Raw genomic sequence first — 25,707 nt, 5'->3', positions numbered from 1 at the left:
AATCTGCGTGTAGCTACAGTATATTTTATCTAAATTCAGATGCAAGTCACATAATGTAATGCAAAGGAGTTCAACCTAAACTCTCAGGAGAATGCCATTTATTAGCATCTTCATGATTAAAGAAATATTTAGTACTAAAACCTGAACATATTAAGGAAAAATACCATGCCATTTGGGCTATGAACTTACATAGCCCATATTGAGATCAGCACATCTTTTCATCGTAAACTTTGGGATTAGTTAGGGAGATGTTATCGTCTGGTTGGCATCCTCATTATTTCAGAATTCATATTTAGAAAGAGAATTTCTCAAGGGGCTTACCGGTCCCTGTGTTGTGGGGATGTCACCCAATACTGTTGATCTATGAACTTTTTGCCTTTTTGTTTTTTTTAAGATTTTATTTGTGAGAGAGAGAGAAAGAGAGCAGGGGAGAGGCAGAGGGAGAGGGAGAAGCAGACTCCTCACTGAACAGGGACCCAACATGACCTGGGTCTCAATCCCAGGACCTGGAGATCACAACCAGAGCTGAAGGCAGACGCTTAACCAACTGAGCCACTTAGGCACCCCAAACTTTTTTTTTTTTTTTTAGTATTAAGTGCTTTGCGGGACTCAAATATAAAATAAAGTATGTCCATATGGCCCTACCTTTTGAGGAATTTAAACCAGTACAATTTATTTGGGTTGAAAAGACCTGTGTGCCTGGAAATTGCTACAGAGTAGCAGAATGTGCAAGAATGTGACTTTGGTTTTAGAAATCTCACAATTTTGAGAGAAACATGCACAGAGAGAAAGGAAAAGAGTCATTTAAGGAGCATTAGAGTAGGAAACATAAGACACAGATCAGAACTGAGTGAGGAGGGAAGGATCCGGCTGGCAGAGATACAAGGGGCTGATGACCATTGTATGCAGATCAGGAAAAGAGTGAACCAGAGTGGGCTTGGCAAGCCTTGAGAACAGTGGTGCTCTGCCAGCCTCTTGGAGAGTGAGACCTCTGCTGGTAAGCCTGGAGAAAGATTTTTGGGTAGTCAGGGTGGAATTGGGGAAAATAGAATCTTATACTGAGGCCCAGAAAGGTTAGAAGACTTTCCCAGCCACATCCCTAATATGTGGCCAAGATGAGAGTCAACTTGAAATGCTCTTCTCAATGCTAGACTGCTGCTTTTTCTCTAGGTTTAAAAGCAAGTCATCTGTCTGGTTCGTACATGGCAGCAGCAAAGTGGTGTTGACCCTAGACTCAGAACCATCTTATCACAGTTGTGGGGTTAACTTTCATGGGACTCATCTGATATCATCTGAGATGGCTTAGACGTATCCTAGCCAACTTTTTTAGAAACCGTCAGTTTGCATTTTTAGTAAAATCATTATATTTCATTTGCTTTACTCTTTCTCGACATTAACAGATGAGATGCTGTTGCTGTGATGTGTTTAGTTTTCTAAAATGCAAATCAATGTATGAATAGGACATGTGGAAATCGAAATTCAGTTTGTTGTAGAGCACAAATCCTCCCTTAGGAACAATCTACAGTTGTCAACCAGCTTCTCCTCCCTGATATCTACTAATGTAAGGAAAATATATGATCACATTATATGCTAACACGAGTGTGAACAAAACTGTCTATGAGTTGCCATGACAACCCCAATAAAGATAAAACTAAAAATGGTATTCACAATGCATATTTACCTAGAGTTTATTTTGTCTTCTAGGCTTTTCAATGGCCAACAAGGAATCATTATTCAAAACTTTAGCACAAGATCCATTCTCACTGTTACCAATGTGACACAGGAGCACTTCGGCAACTATACTTGTGTGGCTGCCAACAAGCTGGGCACAACCAATGCGAGCCTGCCTCTCAACCGTAAGTAATACAGTGTTGCCAAAATGCTCCCGGTGGGGGGGGGGCCCTTGGTTCCAGTCCATCAGCAGAAATAAAACGTGAGAATGGTGTATGTTCATTTTAGAACTCAGCCTGATGTGACACATCCCTTACACAGAGGAAACTTGGCCCCTAAATGGTATGGGTGTTTGAGAATTTTTTGAATTCCTCTTGAAGTCCACATATGTTTAGAAAAGTGTTTTAGAGCTGAGAAAAGGGGAAAATTTCCAAAATGATAGGACCCACTGAAAAATGTCTTCTGACTGAAGATGGTTTGGTGGGCTTCTGTTTGTTTTGGTTTTGTTTGTAAAAATATATTACAGTGTCCTTAAGCATAGGCTAATTTCAGTTGAATTTACTTTTGGTTGGTTTTGTTTAGACATTCATCTTGGAATAGTGAAAATTTCACATGCCATATATAAAGTGAAAGAGTAAGTAAATGGTCATGGACAGAGTATTTTGTCCATACAGGTAATGCTTTTACTCAAAATTGTATTTGAAATACAACTTAAGGTTTTGCTTAAATAAATATTCTAGTATATCTTGGTTCCTAGTCCATTTCTAAGGACTAGAAATGAAAAAGAAAGAACAGACATGAGGATTGCTTGAATGGAGAGAAACCTAAGCTGATGTTTTTCTCCTACAATTACTTTTAGTGCTTTTCAAGAGCTGAATAAACAACACATTTTCAGAACCATTAGATATTCCTAATTTTCAAGTGGAGTATTTCTTAAAACATTCAAAGATTAGACAGAATATACTATCTTTTCAGTTCCACAGAATTATCTGAATCATTCTTATCTTTTGTAGTTAATATTTTTATAGTAAGCTGACATATATTTATGTTATCATCCTGTGATAATAAGCTGTCTCTGAAAAATGTGGATATTGTGTAATTCATCATAGACATGATCACTTCCATCTTGCAGAAGTGAGGATGGGATATATAATACTTCTGCTACTTAAGACTTCTGCTACTTAAAAATATACTGTAAAAACTATGATTTATGAACTTTGAATTACCACAGTTTAAGTACCTCTTTTATTAGTTAAAATATATTAGTTGTTAGTAGAAAATAATCATTTGAAAAGGATTTGCTTTATATACATATTAAAAACAACATATCACTTATTATTCTAGCTTAATATTACTTAATATTTCTTAATACCCACACTCTGAAAAACACTGCTTGCTATGCAATACCTATAGTATAATAAACTTAAGTTTCTTCCATGAGGATGATTTTTCATGTAATTATGAATAATATAAATGATTAAAAATATTACAGAGCAGTGTGAAATCCCATTTAATGTAAATATTGATACTTCTTTTATATACCATTAATATTTTAAATGATTTAAATATTCAAGAACCTGAAAGAATAAATGAATTAAACAGGCAAAGTAAAAAAAAATTTAAGGCTTAATAACACATTAACTTTTTGGTATTTGAATTTCTAAATCACATTCTGATTTTTGAAACTGAAACATTAATGAATGTGACAAATTAGGAACAAATGTCACTTATGTGTTTTTGGTGCTCTGGCAACTTTAATGCAACCATTTGGAAATAACTCACTGCTGAAAGGGCTTCTAAGCATGGTGTCTTTAGAATGGACTCTGATCATCTCCCTTTCCCGGTTGGTTCCTGGATGTAACAATGCTATGAACTACTAGCACAATTTGATTGATTTGTCAACAAAGACATAATATGCAAATCTTTTCTGTAATTTTGAGCATAGCCCTGGAAATCTGAAGAAGCATCTATACATTCAGAACTCTTGTGTGACCTCATCTGAAGCTCTTACTGCACTATTTCTATTTTGTACAGTAATTATTTTTATATGCATTTCATCTCTCTCCACCAAATTATGTTTGTTAAGAATATAGGATCAATACCTGTCTCATTATGTTATTTCTCATATCACCAAGCATGGTAATCAATAGGTAATCTAATCTAATAGGTAATCAATACATCTTTGGGGAGTAAATGAATTTGTTAAGCATTGAATAAGTGATTAAATGGCTAAAGAATAAATGAATGAATGAACTGGGTTTTAGATGTAAAACGTGTATTTGTAATCTCTAAATATGCAAGACAATAGCAGGAAGATTACAAGTAATACTTATTGTGAGTTTAAGGTAGACCAGATGTTCTCCTTGTTATTCCTTATGCTCTACAAGGAAGTGAAACCATATGATAGTTGACTCTTATCTCACTTATCTCACTCAGCATAATCTCCTCCAGTCCTGTCCATGTTGATACAAAAGTTGGGTATTCATTATGGAGGCATAATACTCCATTGTATATATGAACCATATCTTCTTTATCTATTCATCCGTTGAAGAGCATTTTTGCTCTTTCCACAGTTTGGTGACTGTCGCCATTGCTGCTATGAACATTGGGGTACAGATGGCCTTCCCTTTCACTACATCTATATCTTTGTGGTAAATAACCAGTAGTGCAATTGCAGGGTCATAGGGTAGCTCTGTTTTTTTTTTTGTTTGTTTGTTTGAGGAGTCTCCACACTGTTTTCCAAAGTGGCTGCACCAACTTGCATTCCCAACAAACGTATAAGAGGGTTCCCCCTTCTCCACATCCTCTCCAACACTTGTTGTTTACTGTCTTGTTAGTTTTGGCCGTTCTAACTGGTGTAAGGTGGTATCTCAATGTGGTTTTGATTTGAATCTCCCTAATGGCTAATGATGATGAACATTTTTTCAGGAGTCTGTTGGCCATTTGTATGTCTTCTTTGGAGAACTGTCTGTTCATGCCTTCTGCCCATTTTTTGACATGATTATCTGTTTTGTGTGTGTTAAGTTTGAGGAGTTGTTTATAGATCTTGGATGTCAGCCCTTTATCTGTTGTGTCATTTGTGAATATCTTCTCCCATTCTGTGGGTTGCCTCTTTGTTTTGACTGTTTACTTTGCTGTGCAGAAGTTTTGATCCTGTGGAAGTCCCAAAAGTTCATTTTCACTTTAGTTTCCTTTGCCTTTGAAGACTTTTCTCTTTGGATGGTATAGTTATCCAACATAGGCATTGTGAATCTACAAACTATATTATGGGGAAAGACAGTTTTCTTGAAGTCCACATGATGCTAGCTGGAAATTACACTGTGTCGCTTGAGAAGAGCTTTTACTTCACAAGGTCTATGAATGGAAGACTCTTCAACTTTTAAACTGATCCAAGATGAAGCCAGTTGTATGCTGACCTAGTATTGGACTATGACCAGCTGTTAAAAATCTATTGCTGAAGATCAGCTCTTCCTATAGTTAAGGGACTATGTAAAGCTAGCTTGCCCATTTTCTTATCCAAGAGAAAAGAAAGAGACTCCAAAAATTCTGTCAGTTGTGTACATGGTGATATTTGGAACATGCCATGAATAAGAAAATGTCTATGTTTTCATGGTTTGTATCCCTGATAGTTCATACACTCAAAGACAGTGTTATCAGAAATGTGCATCGCCTAGTATACTGTTTATACATAGCAAACACTCAAACTGATTGAGAATAGCTTTCCAACAAAGCTTTAGCCACTCAGAATCAGCTCCCTGGCCATAACTACTTAGGATTAATCTTGGACTGAGGCAGTCTACTCCTGGTTTGTTAGTACCTGCATTTCCTAGATCACCAAGAAGACAGAAGGCAAGAAGCAATAATTTAGAGCTTTGCTATAACTACGACCATTTAAAAAAAAAAAAAAGCAACATTCTTTGGTGTGTGTGTGTGTGTGTGTGTGTGTGTGTGTGTTTCATATAAAATGAGTCAAGCAGGCCTGGGTTTGAATCCCATTTTTACTACATACCAGTTATGTGTGACTTTGAGTAAGCAAATGCTGCAAAGCCTCGGTTAATTCATTGATAAGATGAGGGCACTACCAGCTCCCATCTATAGGATAAAAATTAAATGGGATGATGCATGTAAAGCATTTATCATCAGCCTGGAACAAAGTAAACAATAAATGTTATCCATTGTAATTATATTATATCCCCTAAGAGCACTCAGTTCACAAAGCAATATATAGATGGCTAACTTTATTTGTTGACCCAGTGCCCAACACTTTACTAGGATTTAGATGGTAAATTGTCCCTGGCAAGCCAGGGAGAAGGCATGCAAATCTGAAATAATGTCCCAACTCTAGCTTGTAACTTAAGCTCATCCTTAGTCAGTGCAGGGACCAGTCTTTGTGGCACTGATTCTAGATTAAATATGATGTTTGCTGCATAGAAGTTCAGACATCTAGGAGATTCAAAAAGTAAAGGCAAAACTATAACAATTGTTTTATTTTCAGGATTAAATAATTTATTCAATGGCAACAACCTTCATTCATTATATATATATATATTATATAATATATATATTGCCTACAATGTTCATATATATGTATATATGTGTATATATATATGTATATACACATGTGTATGTATATATATACATATATATGTATATGTACGTGTGTGTGTGTGTGTGTGTGTGTGTGTGTACCCACACAGAAAAGAAAAGAATTAAGGATCTGGAAACCAATCCTTAGAGAGTTCCCTCAGATGAATGAGAGGAGAGGAATACGAAAGACATCTGTAATGCAGTTCAGGAATGGTAGCATACCAGGGCAGAGAAGAGGCTTTGAATCTGGTCTTGAGGGCCATGAAAGGACTGTCATCCAGGTTAGGTAATATCACTTTGAGAATTATAACTAAGATACAACTCAGAATTTCATTTTCACTACCATTGTATCATTTTCAAAGACAGACATTTGAAGAGTTCATTCAAGAACAATCATGACCACAGTGGCACAAATGAGATAATGATCAACTCAGTCTTAGTGACTGAGGGAGAACTGTAGAGATGTCCCATGAACAAAGGATATGGTAGGATTGAGTCTGGGTGTGAAATGGTTACAGGGCTGGGAGTGGGAATATTCTAATATGAACCAGCCAATTCTAAAGACACAGCAGTGTGAAACAATCTGATACATTTGAAGACATGGTAGTATCTTTATAGGGTAAGAGTAAAAAGTGGGAGAAGAGAGTACTGAGGAAGGACTGGACATCATCTCTCAGTGGAATTAGAAATATGTAGAATTTGGACAGGAAGGGCTGCAAATGAGCTTGGACTTTATCCTTCTGGATTTGGAGAGCCACTGAAGGATTTTCAATAAAGGAAGGACATGAGCAGATTTCCTTTCTGAAAGACATTCTTAGGTAATGTGAGGGCTAAAACCAAGTATTACATTTAAAAGAAGATAATTCCACATAAAGAGGGGCAGAGGTGAGAGAGTGGAGAGAAATTAAGAGAGTTAATGACCAAATGTGGAGAGAATAAGAAGGGAACTGAAGGAGTCCAGGTAATTCCTAACATTTAGTAGGGTAAGAATAATCAAGAAAGAACATGAGAAGAGGATTAGCATTTTCAGATTTGGGGAGTAGGGAGAGATTGAAAGAAGAAAGTGACTTTAATTTTAGAGGTTGAAAGAAGAAAAGTGCCTCAACTAGAGGCAATATTCAGTAGGTAGTTGGATGTAAAGTCCAGAATGGAGATACAATTTGGAAATTATCAGAATAGAGGTGGTCATTTCAGTCATGTATAGCAAAAAGCTGAGTCATGTATCCTACCAACATCCAAGTAAAATCAGCATTGAGGAATGAGCAGTTGAGTTTAACCATCCTGTAGAAGCTCATGGATTCAGTGTGGAGAGATGCCAGAGGAAGATCAGTGTCATGGTAGCCACAGGAGGATACTTCTTCAAGAAGAGGGATGTTCAGCAGTGTCCTGTGCTACAGCAGATCAGAAAATTCTGAAAACTAACCACTGAAAGGAAGAACACAGGCTGATGATCTGCCTTGGCACTTTAGCGCCTGGTCTGAATTGGGCTTGCTTTATGATTAATAGGTCTGGTGGCCATGTGTATCTCACCCCCTTCCTGACCAACAATGGCAAAGAAGCAGTACATCAGTTTTTGGTGAATCATCCTTCCCATGATTCTTGTTCTTCTGCAAATCTCCTTCATTTTCAGTTTGTGAGCCTCTTTTCTTGCATTTTTCTTCAGTCCCAGAGAAACAAGAAAGGACTAATTTAAAATGAAGTCACCTTAAACCCCTTTGCCTTCCATAGCCTGTAGGCTTTAGACTATAATAATAAGAGGACTCTAATTCTTTTTTTTTTTTTAAGATTTTATTTTTTTATTTGACAGACAGAGATCACAAGCAGGCAGAGAGGCAGGCAGAAAGAGAGAGGAGGAAACAGGTTTCCTGCTGAGCAGAGAGCCCAATGTGGGGCTCAATGTGGGGCTCGATCCCAGGACCCTGGGATCATGACCTGAGCCGAAAGCAGAGGCTTTAAACCACTGAGCGACCCAGGTGCCCCAAGAGGACTCTAATTCTAAGCAGAGATGTTAGTAACTTCATCAGTAGAATTACTTTAGGTAAGGAATATATAATTTCTCAAGTTAGGGGAAAGCAAAATTTATGTTAGGAAAACTATGGGAAACCTAGTATACAATGAATCCCTCCCCTTGTAGGTTATCTGTCCAGAAATTTCTGAAATATAGCCTGCATTGAAAATGTGTGTGTGTGTGTGTGTGTGTGTGTGTGTGTGTGTGTGTGTAAAAGATAGAGAAAAATATCTGCAGATCAGTAGAGACCAGCCTCAGGGAAGAAGTGCTTTAACAAAATTAATAATAGATGACAGCATGCCAACTATTCATAGCAAAATTCCTTATTAAGTAAAAAAAAAAATTGGGGATTCAGAAATTTGGGGGATTTTATATTATTTTTCAGTTGTGTTTCTCATTTCCTGAACATGAGCAACTGAAAGAGATGATTCCTTTAAGTCTTCCCCTTAAAGAATGTGAACCGAATGATCTCATCCTGCCATCTACGGATCCAATTCATCAAATTTGCATAATTATTTGATTGTAATTCAGTAACATAGAAGTCATTTCTATAGGTAAACTATGTTGTATATGCTTTGTTTCTCACCTTCTCAAAAAAAAAAAAAGATGTTCATATAAGACACAAAGAATCACAATCTAAAGCTAAATAAGGAAAAAGAATTAGTTAAGAAGGAAAAAAGCTTAGCCATATAAACAAAGTGCTTAAAAATCACATAGCTTTGGTTTAATACACCTTTCTCTTGAGACCTAATGTATGAAAATATCTGGGACAAGTCAAGTTTTAATATTAGTAGAGTCCTTGCATACAGACTTATATAGATAACAATAATACTGCTCCATTGTGTGGGTGCCAAATTCCTCTTTCTTGTGTTTCCAAAAGTGGGGAGTCAAACCTCTTGCTAGAATATAGGTCCTAATGATGTGATAAGGACTTCTTTTCGTGTGTGTGTGTGTGTGTGTGTGTGTGCGCACACATGCATTTATTCAAATAATAAAGCATTTGCCTCAGAAAAATTACACATACAATATTCAAAGGACTCACCCAAACTTTGTCTTTTCCCTGCCTTAGCAACCCTGTGGAGACAATAATGAAGTTCCAATTTCAAATGTTTTATACAATCAATGCTATTTAAGTTTCTGGAAAATCTCCTTTCATGTTAGAGGATATTTCTTCCCAGTCTGTTTAATTTGATGGACACCTTCTTTTTGAGATTTAAAAAAAAAAAAAAAAAGTCAATAGCTGGTATCCAAAAGGAAAATGGAAGAGGCTATTGAAGAAAGTAAGAATGTGGCTGGCATAACAGTTTTTCCTTGTTTAGATCCGACTGAGGCAGGCAAACGTTATTTTTTGACTGATTTGTTGAATATGGAGCCAGCTGTGCCCTTGCAAGTAATATTTCAGCACTCTGCTTGCTTCAAATGTCCCCACATGCCAGTAAGCAACTGTATGGGCTCTCTGTTACTTTTGTGTATTATAATGAACCCTGATTCCATGTGAAAGGTGGTACCACAAATTTGAATGATTCATATTTTAGATTGAAATTGATCTCCCCTCCTGGAGCTTAAAAGAGATAGGAATTTCATTTTGGTTGAAAGAGGCAGTAATAAATTTAGACTTGGTGATTATTGAAGACAGTGTGCTACGTGAGCCAACTAGCTTTATCCTCACAGCTTTAAGATGTTAATGGAAAGCCTTCCCTGGATGTTCTGGAAATAAATATTTGACAAAAATTAGGTTTGCAATTGTAGCTGGACTTTGATATCAAAGCTACATCAACACACTGAATGGCACTCAGCTAAACTGAAATACACACATACATAATAGTCACACACATAATGGAAATATACAAATTTGCTGAAAGGCAGTATGAGGGAAGCAAGAAGATCTTTTCCTCCCTGACCTTATTTCTAGAAGCCTTGTGTGTTCTCAAGAAGCTAGACACAAAATAGGCATTCGGTGCCTTCCATGAGAGACAATACCCAATAGGTTGGAACTGGTGGAGCTCCAGTTCACCAAGTCCCCACTAGTAAGAGCCAAACACAGACGCTAACAGTGCCTTAGTTAGCCATGTCAAATGGCAGAACTTTAAACCTAGAGTAGTCTCAGCTTTACCTACTTCGTTTTTCACCAACTTTTTAAAGCAGTGGATTCCTTTCTTTCCCCCAAAATACCTGATGCAAGCCCTTGGTATAGAACAAAGATAAAACTGGAGTTCATTGTTGATTGGGAGGTAAATGTGGAAAATCCTGTCTTTTTCCTCCATATCACACTGCACAGTGACCCAGAGGCCTTTTTCCCTCCATATCACATTGGAATGTGGAAAATCCTGTCTTTTTCCTCCATATCACACTGCACAGTGACCCTGAGGCCCATCAAAAAGCCACAGAGTTGCGCGAGATTCGGTTTGAAAACTTTCGGTCTAGACCAGTTCTTTCACTTTATAGGTGAGGGAGCTCAAAGTTGTATATTGTCCGAGCAGACAACCCTGCAATTCCTATTCTTGTTCCAATGCTCTTTCTGCTACACACGCCAAGTACCGAATGCTTCGAAAGCAAATGGATCTGAGTCAAAGCCATAGTTCCCTCTTTGGGATGTCGCATGTTATTCTCACAATCCCCATCTTTAAACTTCAGTTGTCCCATCTATAAAATAGGGGAAATAACTTAGTTTTATCTGGTTCTGGTGAAGATCAAATGATGCACGGTATGTAAAATAGCTAATATGGTACCTCATTAAACATCAGTTTCCTTTTCTTTCTTTCCTGGTATGGATGATCCGAACATTGAAGGATAACCAGTGAAGCTTAGTCTCTGTAACCCCAGTAACTGTATAACTTTATCTCACTGGGTATTCGAGGACAGCGCTGGTTCTTTAATTCATTTATTCATGTACTTATGTATATCGCTATGATACTGTCTCTTTTATTAGAATTATTAATTAAATCAGCCATGCACATAAACATTCACTTGTAATGATGAAAAGAAAAAAAAAGGTGGTCAGGTTGATAGAGAGGGTTGTACAAGATTAATTACTCTACTGATGTGTTTCTCTCAGGTTAAGAGGCAATTTGACAGCTGCATCCTCAAGCTACTGAAGCTATGCATATATCCCCATGGTTGACAAAGGGTCAGTAAATGCCAAGGGGAGAACGCAGCTTTGGCATTTGCTGTTGTCATTGATCAGCATTGAAATGTAGCAGGTTTTGGGAATTAGGTACCAAAAAGATACTGAGAAATCAAAAGGAATTTCAAAATTAACCATAAAATTTTATTAGGGATCATAGCCTAAGAGACAGGCAATTTAGGTTCTTGCCTTTACTCGGAGAAGTCCTTAAGTAAACCACTTCTCTGGCCTCAGTTTCCTCATCTATAAAACGAAGAGATAAAATATACTCAAATTCTCTTTCAGCTATCATACTTTAAGATTCTAAAAAAAATCTATGTGCGTTTAAAAGAAATGGTATTTATGTATTAGTTGTTATTAAAAACAGTTACACTTACTCCTTAACAAAGTAGAAACGCTGCCAATATTTTCCCCTTCCGTACATTTTTGTCATTGAACCTGAAATTATTTTTTATTGACAGGGAAAAAAAGTATTTTAATGCATTTTGCTCTGTGGTGAGTTTCCATAAAGTTTAGCTCAATAGCACTGCTGGCCTAATCATTTTGTCATCTCTACAAAGAATTTTACTCTCCGGGGAAATTTCCTTTATGTTCACAGTTTCAATTCTGTCGGCCAATAACCTATGAAAAGGCACTAGAATAGATCTTCTTGCTTGCTATTTCACAAAAGTCTAACCCTTATAACAAATTAGGCCAAAATGTGACCTTGTATATATGGGAGCGGTGGCTATTAAGATTTTGTAAAAATGAAAACATGCCAACATTTCCAGCTTGAAGAAAAGATATTACCAGTCTCTACCTTCAGTAGTGCCTTTCCCAATCTTTTCCCTGACAAAGCATATTGGAGGTTCTGTGAGCTATTCCCCGCCCAGTGATTTCTAAGTAAGTCTCTTAGAAAATACTTAGCCAGCATGCATTATTTTCCCCATAGCAGTGACTGGATTTGAAGCATGATCCAATAGTGTGAGCACATGACAAGGTAGCAGTCTGAGCCACTCCCCCGACTTCCACTTTGGTGCCATGATTTCTTTTTCTGAAAAATGTAAGTGTGACCTCTCATATAAGATTCAGAGATAAAAGTGAAGAAAATGATTATTATGAAGTCCCGAGTGACATTATTATTAAACTCCCCATTTCTCCTCAGGCAACACGAAACATAATTAATAGAGCACATCACCAAAAGAAAAAGTAAAGTGAAATTGGATTTTTTTTTCTGTTTTGATGTTCCAAATAAAGGAAAAAAGAGGAAGAATTAATTGTGAAAGCAATGATATTTCAATGGGCCACACTTTATCTAAAGCACTGTAAATTCTGTTTTAGTAGCCATAAAACTGCTGGGGAAAAAATCAAAATGGCATGTCCTCTTGAATGTGTCTATTCAGCATAGACTGGATTTCCTTCTTTATAAATATAATCCAATTGTGATTTCTCTCCAGAGACACAAATTAGATATCTGCCCAGTATATACTTAAGTAAGATTTGAATAAGTCAAGCAAGACTTGCTTGCATGAAAATGTTATTTCACCTATGGCATGGCCAGAGGTTTTTAGTAAGTTAGATTTTTTCCAAGTTTATCCTTTTTTTTTTTTTTTTAACCAGCTTTCTCTTTCAGTGATTTTAAAGTAAAGAAATAACTCGAGTAACCCAGCTCTAAAATGTGGTATTAGATAGTTGCATGCTCTTCAGTTTCCTTTCTTTGATTTTTTAAAAATCAATCCAATTAGTGCATATGTGGAACAGCCTAATTAGTGAGGCAGATCATAATTCTTGTCAAAAAAAGAAAAAAACCATTAGAGTCACCACTCAGTCCACTTAAAAGGAGTCACAAGTTTTCTAAAATACTTCCTAAGACAGGATTTAGCAACATGTTTTTCTAAAACTGACAGGATTATAGTCACGTTTTAAGAATTCATGGTCGTACCTGTAGGAGAATTCATATATTCTCAAAAGATAATAATTTCTTTGGAGCACTATAGTTTATCTTATAATGATAATACGCTTATCCAAATGTAGATAATATCTATAATCAAACTATTTATCTAGGCAGACACACTTTTAGGAAGACTCACATAAGCTCTGAATGCACAACTCTGCAGTCTTGACTCTGCTGGAAAAAGATAAATGGAAAGTGTTTATTATTTCTCTCAAGCTGGCATATGGCTGTTGGAGTCCATATTTGACATCATTGCGTACACCCATTTTGCTTCATACTCCAGAATCACCTGTATAATCTTGAACATCTCTCCTGCCGGCAGCACCTGAAAGAATGGGTCTCACATGCCAAAATATTCTTAGACTGCCACACATCATCATCATCATCATCTTCTATTTACTTTTTTCCTTTGTTAGCATATTCCCTGATCCTTTCCTCCCATTCTCCTTCCCTTTACCTCCTTCTCCTCCTCCTCCTCCTTTTTCTTCTATATTTTTAAAAGATAAAAGACATTGTTACATATTAGTTATAGATTCACATGCTTTCTGGATCATGCCCTTTTTTCTTTTTTCTTTCTTTCTTTTTTTCTTTCTCTTTCTCTCATTTTTCCTCAACTCTGGGATTTAATCATCACCAAAACAGATAAATAGATGCTTCTCTAACCAGGAATAGAGATTCGGGACAGAACTGAAGAGCCCTGAGAATAGGCAGCTCAAAAATTGCTTTTGAAAGCTTCATCACCGAAAATGTAATCAAACTTAGCTTACCCAAAATTGATTTAAGTTGCAGCCTAAGGGCCAACCTCTGACCAGGGCAGTGTTCGCACTGGCATCGATTCTGCCCACAATTGAATTACTCAGCAATTCTGTGCACTCTGAGTTCTAGCCCCGGAGTGCAAATGGCCAATTTGAGAAGCAACCTGGTTGTGCCTGAAATTTGCAGGAAAATTTTCTCATACATTCCTGGGAAAAAGCAGGCTTACCTTTTAAAAATAGTCTCGGTCATGGATTTGGCTGCCCAAAGAATCTTTTTTTTTTTTAATGTTGATTTTGATGTTAGAAAACTGCTTCTCTCAGAGAATTTCTTCTGACTGGAAGGATGAGTTGAAATCCTAAGATATGTGTACTAAAATTTAGAGAAAATGAAAATTAATGATGAAAAAATAAGTCAGTATAATATTCTACTATTAGATAAAGGGAAAAGCAATATACACATTGTATTTTATAGTTCTAGATGCAGCAGTTAAAAAAAATAAAGCAAGACATTGGGGAAGGTATGTGCTATGGTGAGTGCTGTGAAGTGTGTAAACCTGATAATTCACAGACCTGTACCCATGGGGCTAATAATACATTATATGTTAATAAAAAATAAAAAATTATATTAAAAAATAAAAAAGCAAAACATGTTTACTGTGATGTAAGAGAAGAACCTTCTATAGGTATCCATAGAATTGTATTCTATGACACCATATCTACCCTTCCTTTCCAAAGTATTTTATAAGATTAGCATAAAAAATTATAAGTACTCTTCTAAGACATAGCAGGCTTTTGTTATGCATTTTTATTTTTCATATTTACCCCCTTGTACTGTAAATTAATTGTATATCATCTATCCTCCTCACAAAGCTCCTTTTATTTTCACATAAACCTTCTTATCTTTATGTATTTATTTTACATATTTATAATTATAACATAGATTGAATTTTATACCTTGCAAAAACTTCCTCATATTTCTATTCAGTCTTACTTAATAAAAACTTTATGGCTTTGCTGTTATATATTCAGTGGTGCATTGGTAGAAATGTAACTGAAACAAAGACTATGTATCACAAAATTTACAAATAATAATAAAATGTGCTATGCACTTTATAGTAAATTCCATACAGCCAATTTCCTCTGAAAGAATCCTTTCATTGATTTTTGCCCAAATCATGTATCTATAGCCAACTATGGCTGCAGTTCAGTCATGATTTGACAAGTGGAGTTGTATCCCAACTATGAGTATTATTCTGATATGAATGCCTGTTGCTATTTTTATTTATGATAATGAGTAAGACGAAAGTAACCTCTTTGCTGAAAGAAATAACATTTTTTAAAAAGATTTTATTTATTTATTTGATACAGAGAGAGATAGATCACAAGTAGTCAGAGAGGCAGGCAGAGAAATGGGGGGAAGCAGGCTCCCTGCTGAGCAGAGACTCTGACATGGGGCTCCATCCCAGGACCCCAAGATCATGACGTGAGCTAAGGCAGAGGCTTAACCCGTTGAGCCACTCAGGTACCACAAATAACATTTTTAGATCCTGAGAGACAATTCTATTTTTTGTTCTACTTATGTAAGGCCTACATACAATATACTTTTAGGTTTAATTTCCATTGATTTTTATCATTGTTATTTTCTTAAGTGTAACCATCAACAGCAACAACAAAAAAAATCAACCCTTAATTTGGAGCGTTTGCCCATTTCCATGGTGCATATATCCTCATTATACAGACTTCAAGCTACCATGTGATGTCTCTGAATGCAGAGTTGGCAAAATACGTACAGTATCACACCATGATATATTTGCACAATACAGACATAATGTAAAAAACCTGAAGACCATAGATAATAGTAAAAGTATCATAAAATTAGTTTGAAATAATGAGTTTTGGGTAGTTATGGCATGTTTCTAATATAATTTATTTAATTGTAAGCTTATATAACTTAATTTTAAACAAAAGCAATGTTTAGCAAAGTGCTCACATTCCTTCCGGTTCAACAGTTGGCTCTCATGACCTGACACAAGCCAGTTTCAACATGCCTCTATTTACCCGAGGGAATATAAAGGAAAACGTGGCTTCCCCAAATATAAACTGCAAGATTCTAATAAAATGTGCTATGCAATTTATAGTAAATTCCATACAGCCAATTTCCTCTGAAAGAATTCTTTCATTGATTTTTGTCAAAATCATGTATCTATAGCCAACTATGGCTGCAGTTCATGTTAAATGGAGTTAATCATATTTGTTCATATGGAGGGCGAATGATCTTATATATTAAACAAGACATATGTTTATATATACTTGGTGCATGGTAGGGATTCATCCATTATGTTGTCTTTCCTTTACCTCTTACATAACTCCAGTCCCCCCCCATTATACCCCTAATTTCCTTTTTTTTTTTTTAATTATGTTGTTAGCCACTGTATGGTACATCGTTAGTTTTTAATGTAGTGTTCAATGATTCATTAGTTGCATATAACACCAGTGCTCATCACAGCATGTGCCCTCCTTAATACCCAACACCATGTTACCCCATCTCCCCACTACTCTCCCCTCTGAAACCCTCAGTTTGTTTCCCGGGGTCCATAGTCTCTCATGGTTTGTCTCCCTCTCTGACTTCTCCCCGTTCAGATTTCCTTCCCTTCCCCTATGGTCCTCTGTGCTTTGCTTCTGTTCCACATAGGAATGAAACTATAAGATACTTGTCTTTCTCTGCTTGACTTACTTCACTCAGCATAATCCCCTCTAGTTCCATTCATGTCCATGCAGATGGTGGGTATTCATCATTTCTGATGGCGGAATGATATTCCATTGTATATATGGGCCATATCTTCTTTATCCGTTCATCTGTTGAAGGGCATCTTGGCTCCTTCCAGCAATTGTGGACATTGCTGCTATGAACACTGGGGTATAGGTGGTCCTTCTTTTCACTACATTGTATTTTTGAGGTAAATGCCTAGTAGTGCAATTGCTAGGTTGTAGGGTAGCTCTGTTTTTGATATCCAGAGGAAACTCCCTACTGTTTTCCAGAGTGGCTGTACCAGCTTGCATTCCCAACATTGTAAGAGGGTTCCTGTTTCTCCACATCCTTGCCAGCAGTTGTTGTTTCCTGATATGTTAATTTTTGTCTAACTTTACTGTGAGATAGGGATAATTTGATAGAGTGTCTCCAAATCAGTATAAGACCCCCAGATAAAAAGTTGTGACTTTTTTCTTTCTTTGTGATAAGCTCATGCATACCAAAGTGCCCACATCTCCATTTCTTGTTTACATTTGCTGCAGCACAAAATTTTCCCTCTTACAACTGACTTTATTACTATGCCTCATTCCTGCTTTACACTAGTTCTTAAGCAACATTTTAAACCAAAGTTGTAAAGCCTCAGGGTATGCTTATCATGTAATGTTTTAATCCTATGAAGCCAAAGAGAAAAATACATTACCTGGTCATAAAAAATTTTCAATGTGTCATATTAACATCACAACAGATTCCAGATTCAGTACTGTCTCTCCTAGAACCTGGCCGGAGTCAGGGGAAGAGGAATACTTATTTTGAGATGCTTTGAAGTAGCTGGAATCTGTTTCCTCTTACCCCCCCTACAAAATACCTTAAAGTGTTTTGTTTCCTTATTCTTCTACCTGCTTAAAGCAAGAAAATTATAATTGGTAGGCGGCATACTGTGGGTCATGAAATTAACCAGTAATATGTTATAATTTTAAAACTTCAATCTCTTTTTGCGTATTCAATTTATTGACTATCTAAATGCCTAGTCCCATGCTATGTTGGGAATACAAAGGTGAGCTGATAAGACTTTATTCTTAACTTCTTAAAGACTGCTCTTTTTGATGGGAAGGCTGGAGACAGAAGCAGTTACCACAAAAAATGGTAAGTTCTTAGAGATGAGAGACAGAATTACAAATATGAATGAATGAAAGAAATTTCTTATGGCTGAAGCACAGAAAACAATGAAGGGAAACGCAAACAGATACAAGGAAGGAAAGAAAGGCAGGTACCAGCTTGTGAATAGCCTCGTAAGCATCTGCTACCATCTTTTAATGTGTTTACAAATGTCATCAGCCAAAAACAGTTTTCATATACCATGATAGCTTTGAAAATGTGGCAGAAACACCAGATACTTACTACGGAAATATTATGATACTTTGGTTCTAAAGACTGTTCACCATACATGTGAAACAACCCCAGTTACTAAGTTAAAGACTACTTTAGGCCTGAGCCTTAAGTTCTTTGTCATGTTTGGCAGTCCTCAGACACATATACTTATTAATCACTTCCCCATATATTTCTAGAAAAGCTTATATACTTGTGCCAACTTTCATTTAAATGAGTAGTTACTTCCTTCTCTTGACCTATTATTCTGATCAAGTAGTAAAATAATTAGTACTGAACTATTTAGTGAAATGTTTAACTTTTTTCTAATCTAGTCTTCCCCAGGTTTTTTCTAGGACATTGTTAATCTATTCACTAATACATACTATAATTGTTTGGCCTAATCTTTTTTTCCTTCAAATTACATAGTATGTTGCGAGAAGCTCTCTAAAAAAAAATTTGGAACAAAATCTTTCATCTCTGACTACTGTAATAAAGTTAAATACTCTTGCCCCTGAATGAACCCCTGAGGAACTTTTCTATAGAGACTTACAACACATTATCCCCTGATTAGAAGATCACCTGATTAGTAAGGTCACAATAACAGTTGATAGTAAACATTAAACATTATTTCCATGTCCTGGAAAATAGCCCATAAAGATAGTTTTACCAATTTAGTTACAGCCTATTATATGCGGTGAAATATCCAGCATAGTATCTACTTTCTCCAGTCCCAGACCAAGGAAGCATTAAGCTCTCTAGAAAAGTCAACTTTGTTTTTCTATGTGTTTTGTTTTGTTTTGCTTTAGTTTTTAATAACCAATATCTCCAGTCCCATCTTTCAGTTGGGTGAGAGAGCTGAGATGGCTTAGCACAAATCCAGCCCCCCTCCCCCCAAGTCAACATGAATGCCGGTATCCACCACACTCTACTAATGGCTGGAGGGTAAAGATGAGAGGAAAGGGAAGTATGAGGAGATAAGTATAGCAGCTTCTGTTATAGCTGGTATGAGATCAGACTTAGTATCTAGGTTCAGTTAGAGAATGAGGAAAGGCAAAATGTAATGCAGTGCTCTATCTAGATAAGATAATTATGGCTTCGGGAGTTCAGAAACAAGGAGTATCAAGGTACTGGAAAAAAATAACTCCAAGCCAATATTCTGCTGATGGGGATTCAGAATCATTATCTTCAAATAAAAAGACAACATTATTATCCTTTGTGATTTACAGTTGTCGAATTCAATGTGAGATAGGCCTAACTTGTAACAGTTCTGTTGCTGTAGTTATTGTCGTGGTTTATGGAAGAAAGTGCTGCAAAGTGACATGCTTACACAGAGGACAATTTCAGACTGGAAATGGTGCCAATAGATGGGAAGCAGAAGAAAGCTGGACTCTACTGTAGTGATTGGAAATGATTCTTTCAAGTATGCATGTGAGTGTGTGTGTGACTCTGTGTGTAAAGCTAAATTAAAAATCACCTAACATTGAAGTTAGTTCTTCAGGACAGTCATTATGTGTACCATTTATAACCTATCCATTCTAAAAGACTGTCAGATATGTAGTCATTTAAGTACTTGTTTCTACTTGTCATTTCATAGGAGTGTGGTTGTCCCAACATCGTTGATAGCTTATTGGTGGTGGCCGCCATGTTGTAGACTTCTTCGTAGGTGAACCTTTAAAGCTATAAAATTCTAACATTTGTTATGTAATCTGACCTTTGAAAATGTCTAAAACAAAGGTCTAGAAACAAAAGGAAATTATTTTATCTATATTCTACTTTACCATTAAAATTCTGTTGAACCAAAGTGCTGAGAGGCCTTTCTCCAGTCCCAGACCAAGGAAGCATTAAGCTCAATTAATTTATCAATGCTTATTCATTAATATTCAACTCCTGTGAGACTTGACCACAAAATTTTGAAATGTGTAAATACTTTCTAGGTGAGTTTTCTAAAGCATCTGTGTTAGGATTAGGAACAGTTGCAAGTGACAAAACCCCAAAGAGACTTAAACAAAATATTTTATTTCTCTCTCACATGAAAGTCTACAATAGATAGTCCAGGGCTAAAATGGCATTGTGATATTAAGGACATGGCCTCTTTGTATGATTTTTTTTTTCCACTCCATCCATTCCCTAGTTACATTATGGCCCCAAGTATCCCATCTAGTTCAGAGCTTAATACTGGTACTTGACGGGCGCCTGGGTGGCTCAGTGGGTTAAGCCGCTGCCTTCGGCTCAGGTCATGATCTCAGAGTCCTGGGATCGAGTCCCACATCGGGCTCTCTGCTCAGTGGAGAGCCTGCTTCCCTCTCTCTCTCTCTGCCTGCCTCTCCATCTACTTGTGATTTCTCTCTGTCAAATAAATAAATAAATAAAAAATCTTTAAAAAAAAAAAAAAAATACTGGTACTTGAGGCTGTAGGAAGAAGAACAGAGAGGTGGAGATCTTACTCCTTTCTTTTATAAATACTTCTCCAATCTTTTTTTCATGTAAAACTGTGTTTTAATTGTTTTAAATTAAAACCTGTATATTTAAGGTGCATGATGATGACATGATAACATGATGATTTGATCTTTGTGTATGTGTATATACATATTTTACTCTCTCTTTCTCTATAAATATATATATATATAAAATTAAATAATTACTACAGTCAAGGTAATTACCATATCTTATTACCATGTAGTTACCACTTTTTGTGTGTGTGATGAGAGCCCCCGACATCTACTCTACTCTCATAGCAAATTTCCAGTATTTAACATATTATTATTATTATTATTATTATTATTTAAAGATTTTATTTTTTTTATTTGACAGAGAGATCACAAGCAGGCAGAGAGGCAGGCAGTGGTGGGGGAAGCAGGCTCCCCACTGAGCAGAGAGCCCGATGCAGGGCTCAATCCCAGGACCCTGAGATCATGACCTGAGCCGAAGGCAGAGGCTTAACCCACTGAGCCACTCAGGCACCCATATTTAACATATTATTATTAAGGTCAGTCATCATGCTATATATTAGACCTCTAGACATTCTTCCTACATAATTGTAACTTTCTATTCTTTGATCAACAACTCCCCCCCGTATCCCCCACCTCCCTGCCCCTGGTAACTACTGTTCTACTCTTTGCTTCTATATATTTGACTTTTTAAAATTCCACATGTGAGATCATACCTCCCCTCCCCCCCCCGTCTGGCTTTTTTCACTTAGTATAATATTCTTTGTTAGTGACAACTGAATTCTCTGCCCAAACTGTACTTTTCTTGTGATAGGAAAAGGATACAATGGATATTGAGGGGCAACTAGTAAGTAGTCTTTACTACAGTTTGTTTATGACTCAAACATCCAAGCATGCCCTCCTTCTTCCACCATTCCTATCAAAGGCAGAAGATCATCGTGCTCTATCAGATCTGGGCCTGGTATGCAGGATCTCTAGATGATGCAGTCTTCCTGTGAGCCTGAATGTGACGCATCACATTAATTCATGTTAGTCAGCTAAACTTGGGATTCAAACAAACATTTTCCGCCACATATAGGCTGAATATACTATGGTAAACTACCATCCAAAACACTGTAATAGCACTTCCATTATAAAAAGGAGAAAAAGGGAAACCCACAGCAGCCACTTATCCACAGCAATGATCAGCTCCTACCAGTCTGAAGAATCAAGATTCCCTTATATGTTCCTTAGGTAGAACACTAGGCACCTACTCATTCTGTACTCTGGAAAGAACCCCAAGTCCATTGTCCTCTGTGACCCTTGTCCTTTTCCTCTTGGAAACACTTGGACACTAGACTCCTTGCCTCTGAGGAAAGCAGTGGGGACTGAACAGCCTGTGTGGCCCACCTTGTACTGAGGAAGATTGAGGACACCGAATTCTCCTAAGAGTTAACAACTACACTAGTAGACCAGGTGGGTGGTTTACTTTGACAAAATGATTTTCTTAAAAACTTAGTTGGCTTCCAGTCTAGTTAATTTAGTTTGTTAGGAATCTTAGCAAAATTTTGGGTAGAACAAATTTTGAATACGGGTGGCTTCAGTCTTTTCCTACTGTCCTCTTTGTTCTCTCTCAGTCAGACACAGCTTGGTAGGCCTGGTAGTAAGGACAATACTCTTAGTTTTGTCTGTGCCCTAAAGCTCATAGCCTTTACATGACCACCTTGTTTCATGTTGAGGTTGATGCTGTGTGTAGCTACTTTTTTCGTGCTTTCATTGGAGACAGAAGCAATTAGCTTTTTCAGTGCTGCAAGATGTAAGTTACTAGACTCTCCATCAGTTTAGATTGTAGGGTGTAGGCAGCTTCTCCTTTAGTATTCCTTCCCATCTCTGTAGACCAGCTAGCACTAAATTGAATTCATGACTCCGAAAGTGACAAATGCAGGTAACACACATTAACCCCTTGAATTCTCCTATTGTTCTTTCTTCTTTGAAAATCATATTTGCTGATTCAGTGTCAGAAGAATTTCATATTAAATATTGAACAAATAGTTGTTTTTCTGAAGATGCTAGAATACCAAGTGAGTAGGGACCTGAAATTTATCAAGATGTATCAAGATTACACTCAACCAGAGATAATGAAAGCAATTTGTATATCTTGGGTTCAATGAAAAATTAATTATCTTCACATGCACATCCTTTAATGTGGAATTAGAGTGGGTACTAAAATAACTTATTATTTTCTAAGAGATTTTCAAGTTCCTATGGCTAAAATAGAGCATGCATTTATTGATATCACCAAAATTCAAAGAAATGTGCTGATTCTTAGAGGGGGAGAACAATAAGAAAGAATTCTTCTGACATGGACCTTGCCCTCAAGGAACTAGCCACCTATAAACTCTCATCAGCTCCTTCGTCCCTTTCCCTGCTCCCCTTACTTTATACATGAAGAAATCATCCCAGAGAGGAGAAGTAATAAAGAGCATTTACTCTTTATTCTTTGCCAAGGCCTTACATTGTTAGTGTTCCCAACAAAACATGTAGTAGTGTGAAATACCCATGAAGGAATGTCTCCCAATAGCCTTTAGAGATAGAGAGATAAAAATTGTGGATGTGTCCCCTAAAGCAGCCCTTCTCAAATTATATTATACACCGAAATATACTACTGAGAACCTTGGCAAAATGCAGACTGATTCAGTGATCTGGCTCAGAGGCTAAACTTCTGAATTCTTCAAATAACCAGGGATACTAATGGTATGAGACCAAGGATCACTCTTCATTAATAGCAAGGCTCTAGGGGAGGTCTGGTTGGGTCTGAGATGGCTTAAAGGTCACCATATACTAGATTCTGGACATCTAACTCAAAGGCACAGTCTTTCTAGTCCACTGCCTAAGACTTAACAACCGTGAGAGACTGACATTGACTCAAAACTATATGAGACTACAGCATATATTCTGAGTAGACCCTCGAATAATTATTTATTAACGTATCATAAGAAATTGATTTGGATTATAATGTTTATATTGGCATGATCAGCTCATTCTGTTCCGAAAGTGAAGCAACAGGAAAAGCCACATCATATCAGAAGTCATTTTATTTATTCTTCCTAAGAAATCACTGAGGACAGAAAATACTTGAAGTCTGTAGGATCAGCCATTCTTTCCCTGTAGCCAGACCTGCATCAGACACCAAATCACAATCAGCAGATTGCTTCATGATCATGGGATCTGACAAGGGGAGAAAAATAAATCAAACAGTAAATGGCATTAGTGTAAAATCAACATCCCTTCATTCATCTCACCAAAAAATGGCAATTTTAGCACTAAGGAAAATATGCCTAAAGTTCAGTGATTCTGGCTCCTTTTTCTCTGAGTAGTACATACATCACATCCATCTCTAAACTACCCCCTCCAATCCTGATTTGCCCCTGACTTTGCTGTGCCTGCAGCTGACCAAATCCTGGATTTCTACTTCTGTCCCCTTAGGAGTAACATATTCTTTGTTTAGATGTGTTAATATATTCAATCAGGTTTCTGTCAAGTTCTCTTTGCCATATAATTTCTTTTGTCTTAAAAGCTAATTTTGCATATATCTGTTCTGATCTGTTGCTTTCATAATTTAACTCTCAGAGGCAAGCTGATTTCCTTCATTTTCAGTTCTGCAAGTGAGATTGGGGCATAGCCCATCCAAAAGGCAATTCATTCAAAGTCCGGCCAATTATCTCATTGCTTATTTCTTCAACTGATTATTTGATATCCTGTAAAAATAAGAAAAATATTCCCAAATAAAAATTCTTTTTTTTTTTAATTTTTTATTTTTTATAAACATATATTTTTATCCCCAGGGGTACAGGTCTGTGAATCACCAAATAAAAATTCTTAAATGAACTTTTCCCTTTCGTTGAAATAATTTTAGGAAAGTTCCCATTGAAGATCCCATGTATGAATTATCCTACTAATGTTAAACCACATTAAATATTATTCAGTATTCCTATTAATTTCTATGAGTAATGCAGTCAGAGCCTATATATACTTAACAAATATATCTAAAACCTAATATTATGAAAAGGCTTCAATCTTACAGATATATCTACATAAAATTTATAGCCATACTGACTCCACACACAAATAAACCATGTTCTGTGGAAACGTATTGCTTTATTAGCCAATTATTTGAAAACTGAAATATATTTTCCCTATAGAAATAATATTTCTTCATGCATTCATTCTTCTTTTCATTGCTGAATATCGACTCAGTGCAATATTCAGCAACATCAGTTGCTGGAATACAATGGTAATAAGGCAGACATAACCCCAGTCTTCCAGAAAAGTATAATATGTGGTAGATATCAGCATGTTATCAGACAAATATACTATACAAGGGTAAATCATGACTTTCTGAAGAAACTGATATTGAGTCTGAGACTTAAAAAATGAGTGGATGTTAGTCAGGCTAAAAGGAGAAGTTAGAAGATTTCAGATGAAAGAGTATATATGAATTCCCAAGGCAAAAAAAAACCAAATTCCCAAATTTGTTTCTCTGACAAAATTCTGGTTAACCCATAATATACTGAAAGAGGAATTACTGATTGCTTGAGATAAAGGAAAGAGAAAAGATCTAGTTGCTGAATCTTAGGTCTAAAGGGTATAAGAGTCTTAAAAAGTTCATATTATCTAACCCATAGTATTTTGTGGGGAAAAGTGAGGCCCAGTAACTAGCCTAGCATATTTACCTGAAAGTTAGTGGTAGAGCCCACATCACCTAATTCTCCCTACAGTCACTGCCTCAGGGATAGAATTAAGTATACATGCCCAATATGTTAGGCATAATTTGTACAATTGTGTTCAGAGTTCTAATTTAAAATAACATGAATTCCTAATATTATGCACTAGACTCAGAGACTTTAATTAGCACATTCTTGTATGAGAAGACCTAAGTTTATAGGCTTATGTTTATTAGTTAGGGATTAAGTTTCATAACACTTAAAGATGTCTGATAAACAGTCTTCAACAAATTAGTTGTTTTGCTTTCCTTGTATAACTAAAAGTCTAGAGATAGGTAAATTGGTCCACAATGTTGGCACCA

The 25,707-nt window shown here is 36.5% G+C and overlaps 1 protein-coding gene and 1 long non-coding RNA gene across 2 annotated transcripts in view; one reads left to right on the top strand and one right to left on the bottom strand.

The window, feature by feature from the left end:
* Positions 1–25,707, top strand: part of NEGR1 (neuronal growth regulator 1) — an 844,643-nt gene that overhangs the window by 663,969 nt on the left and 154,967 nt on the right. Inside the window, exon 6 of the mRNA XM_004763022.2 lies at positions 1,705–1,856. Within this exon, the coding sequence (XP_004763079.1) occupies positions 1,705–1,856 (152 nt within the window). The remainder of the gene's footprint in view (positions 1–1,704; positions 1,857–25,707) is intronic.
* Positions 13,473–21,846, bottom strand: LOC106006876. The gene is made up of 3 exons (XR_001181195.2): positions 21,802–21,846; positions 14,306–14,448; positions 13,473–13,648 (listed from the first exon to the last, which is right to left on the bottom strand). It is a non-coding gene; the product is annotated as an uncharacterized LOC106006876 (long non-coding RNA).

This window comes from Mustela putorius, unplaced genomic scaffold (genome assembly GCF_011764305.1).
Source record: "Mustela putorius furo isolate JIRA1106 unplaced genomic scaffold, ASM1176430v1.1 tig00003853_pilon_pilon_pilon, whole genome shotgun sequence".
Taxonomy (NCBI): domain Eukaryota; kingdom Metazoa; phylum Chordata; class Mammalia; order Carnivora; family Mustelidae; genus Mustela; species Mustela putorius.
Note: the sequence above shows the minus strand (reverse complement) of the source record. Positions and strands in the feature narration are given on the sequence as shown.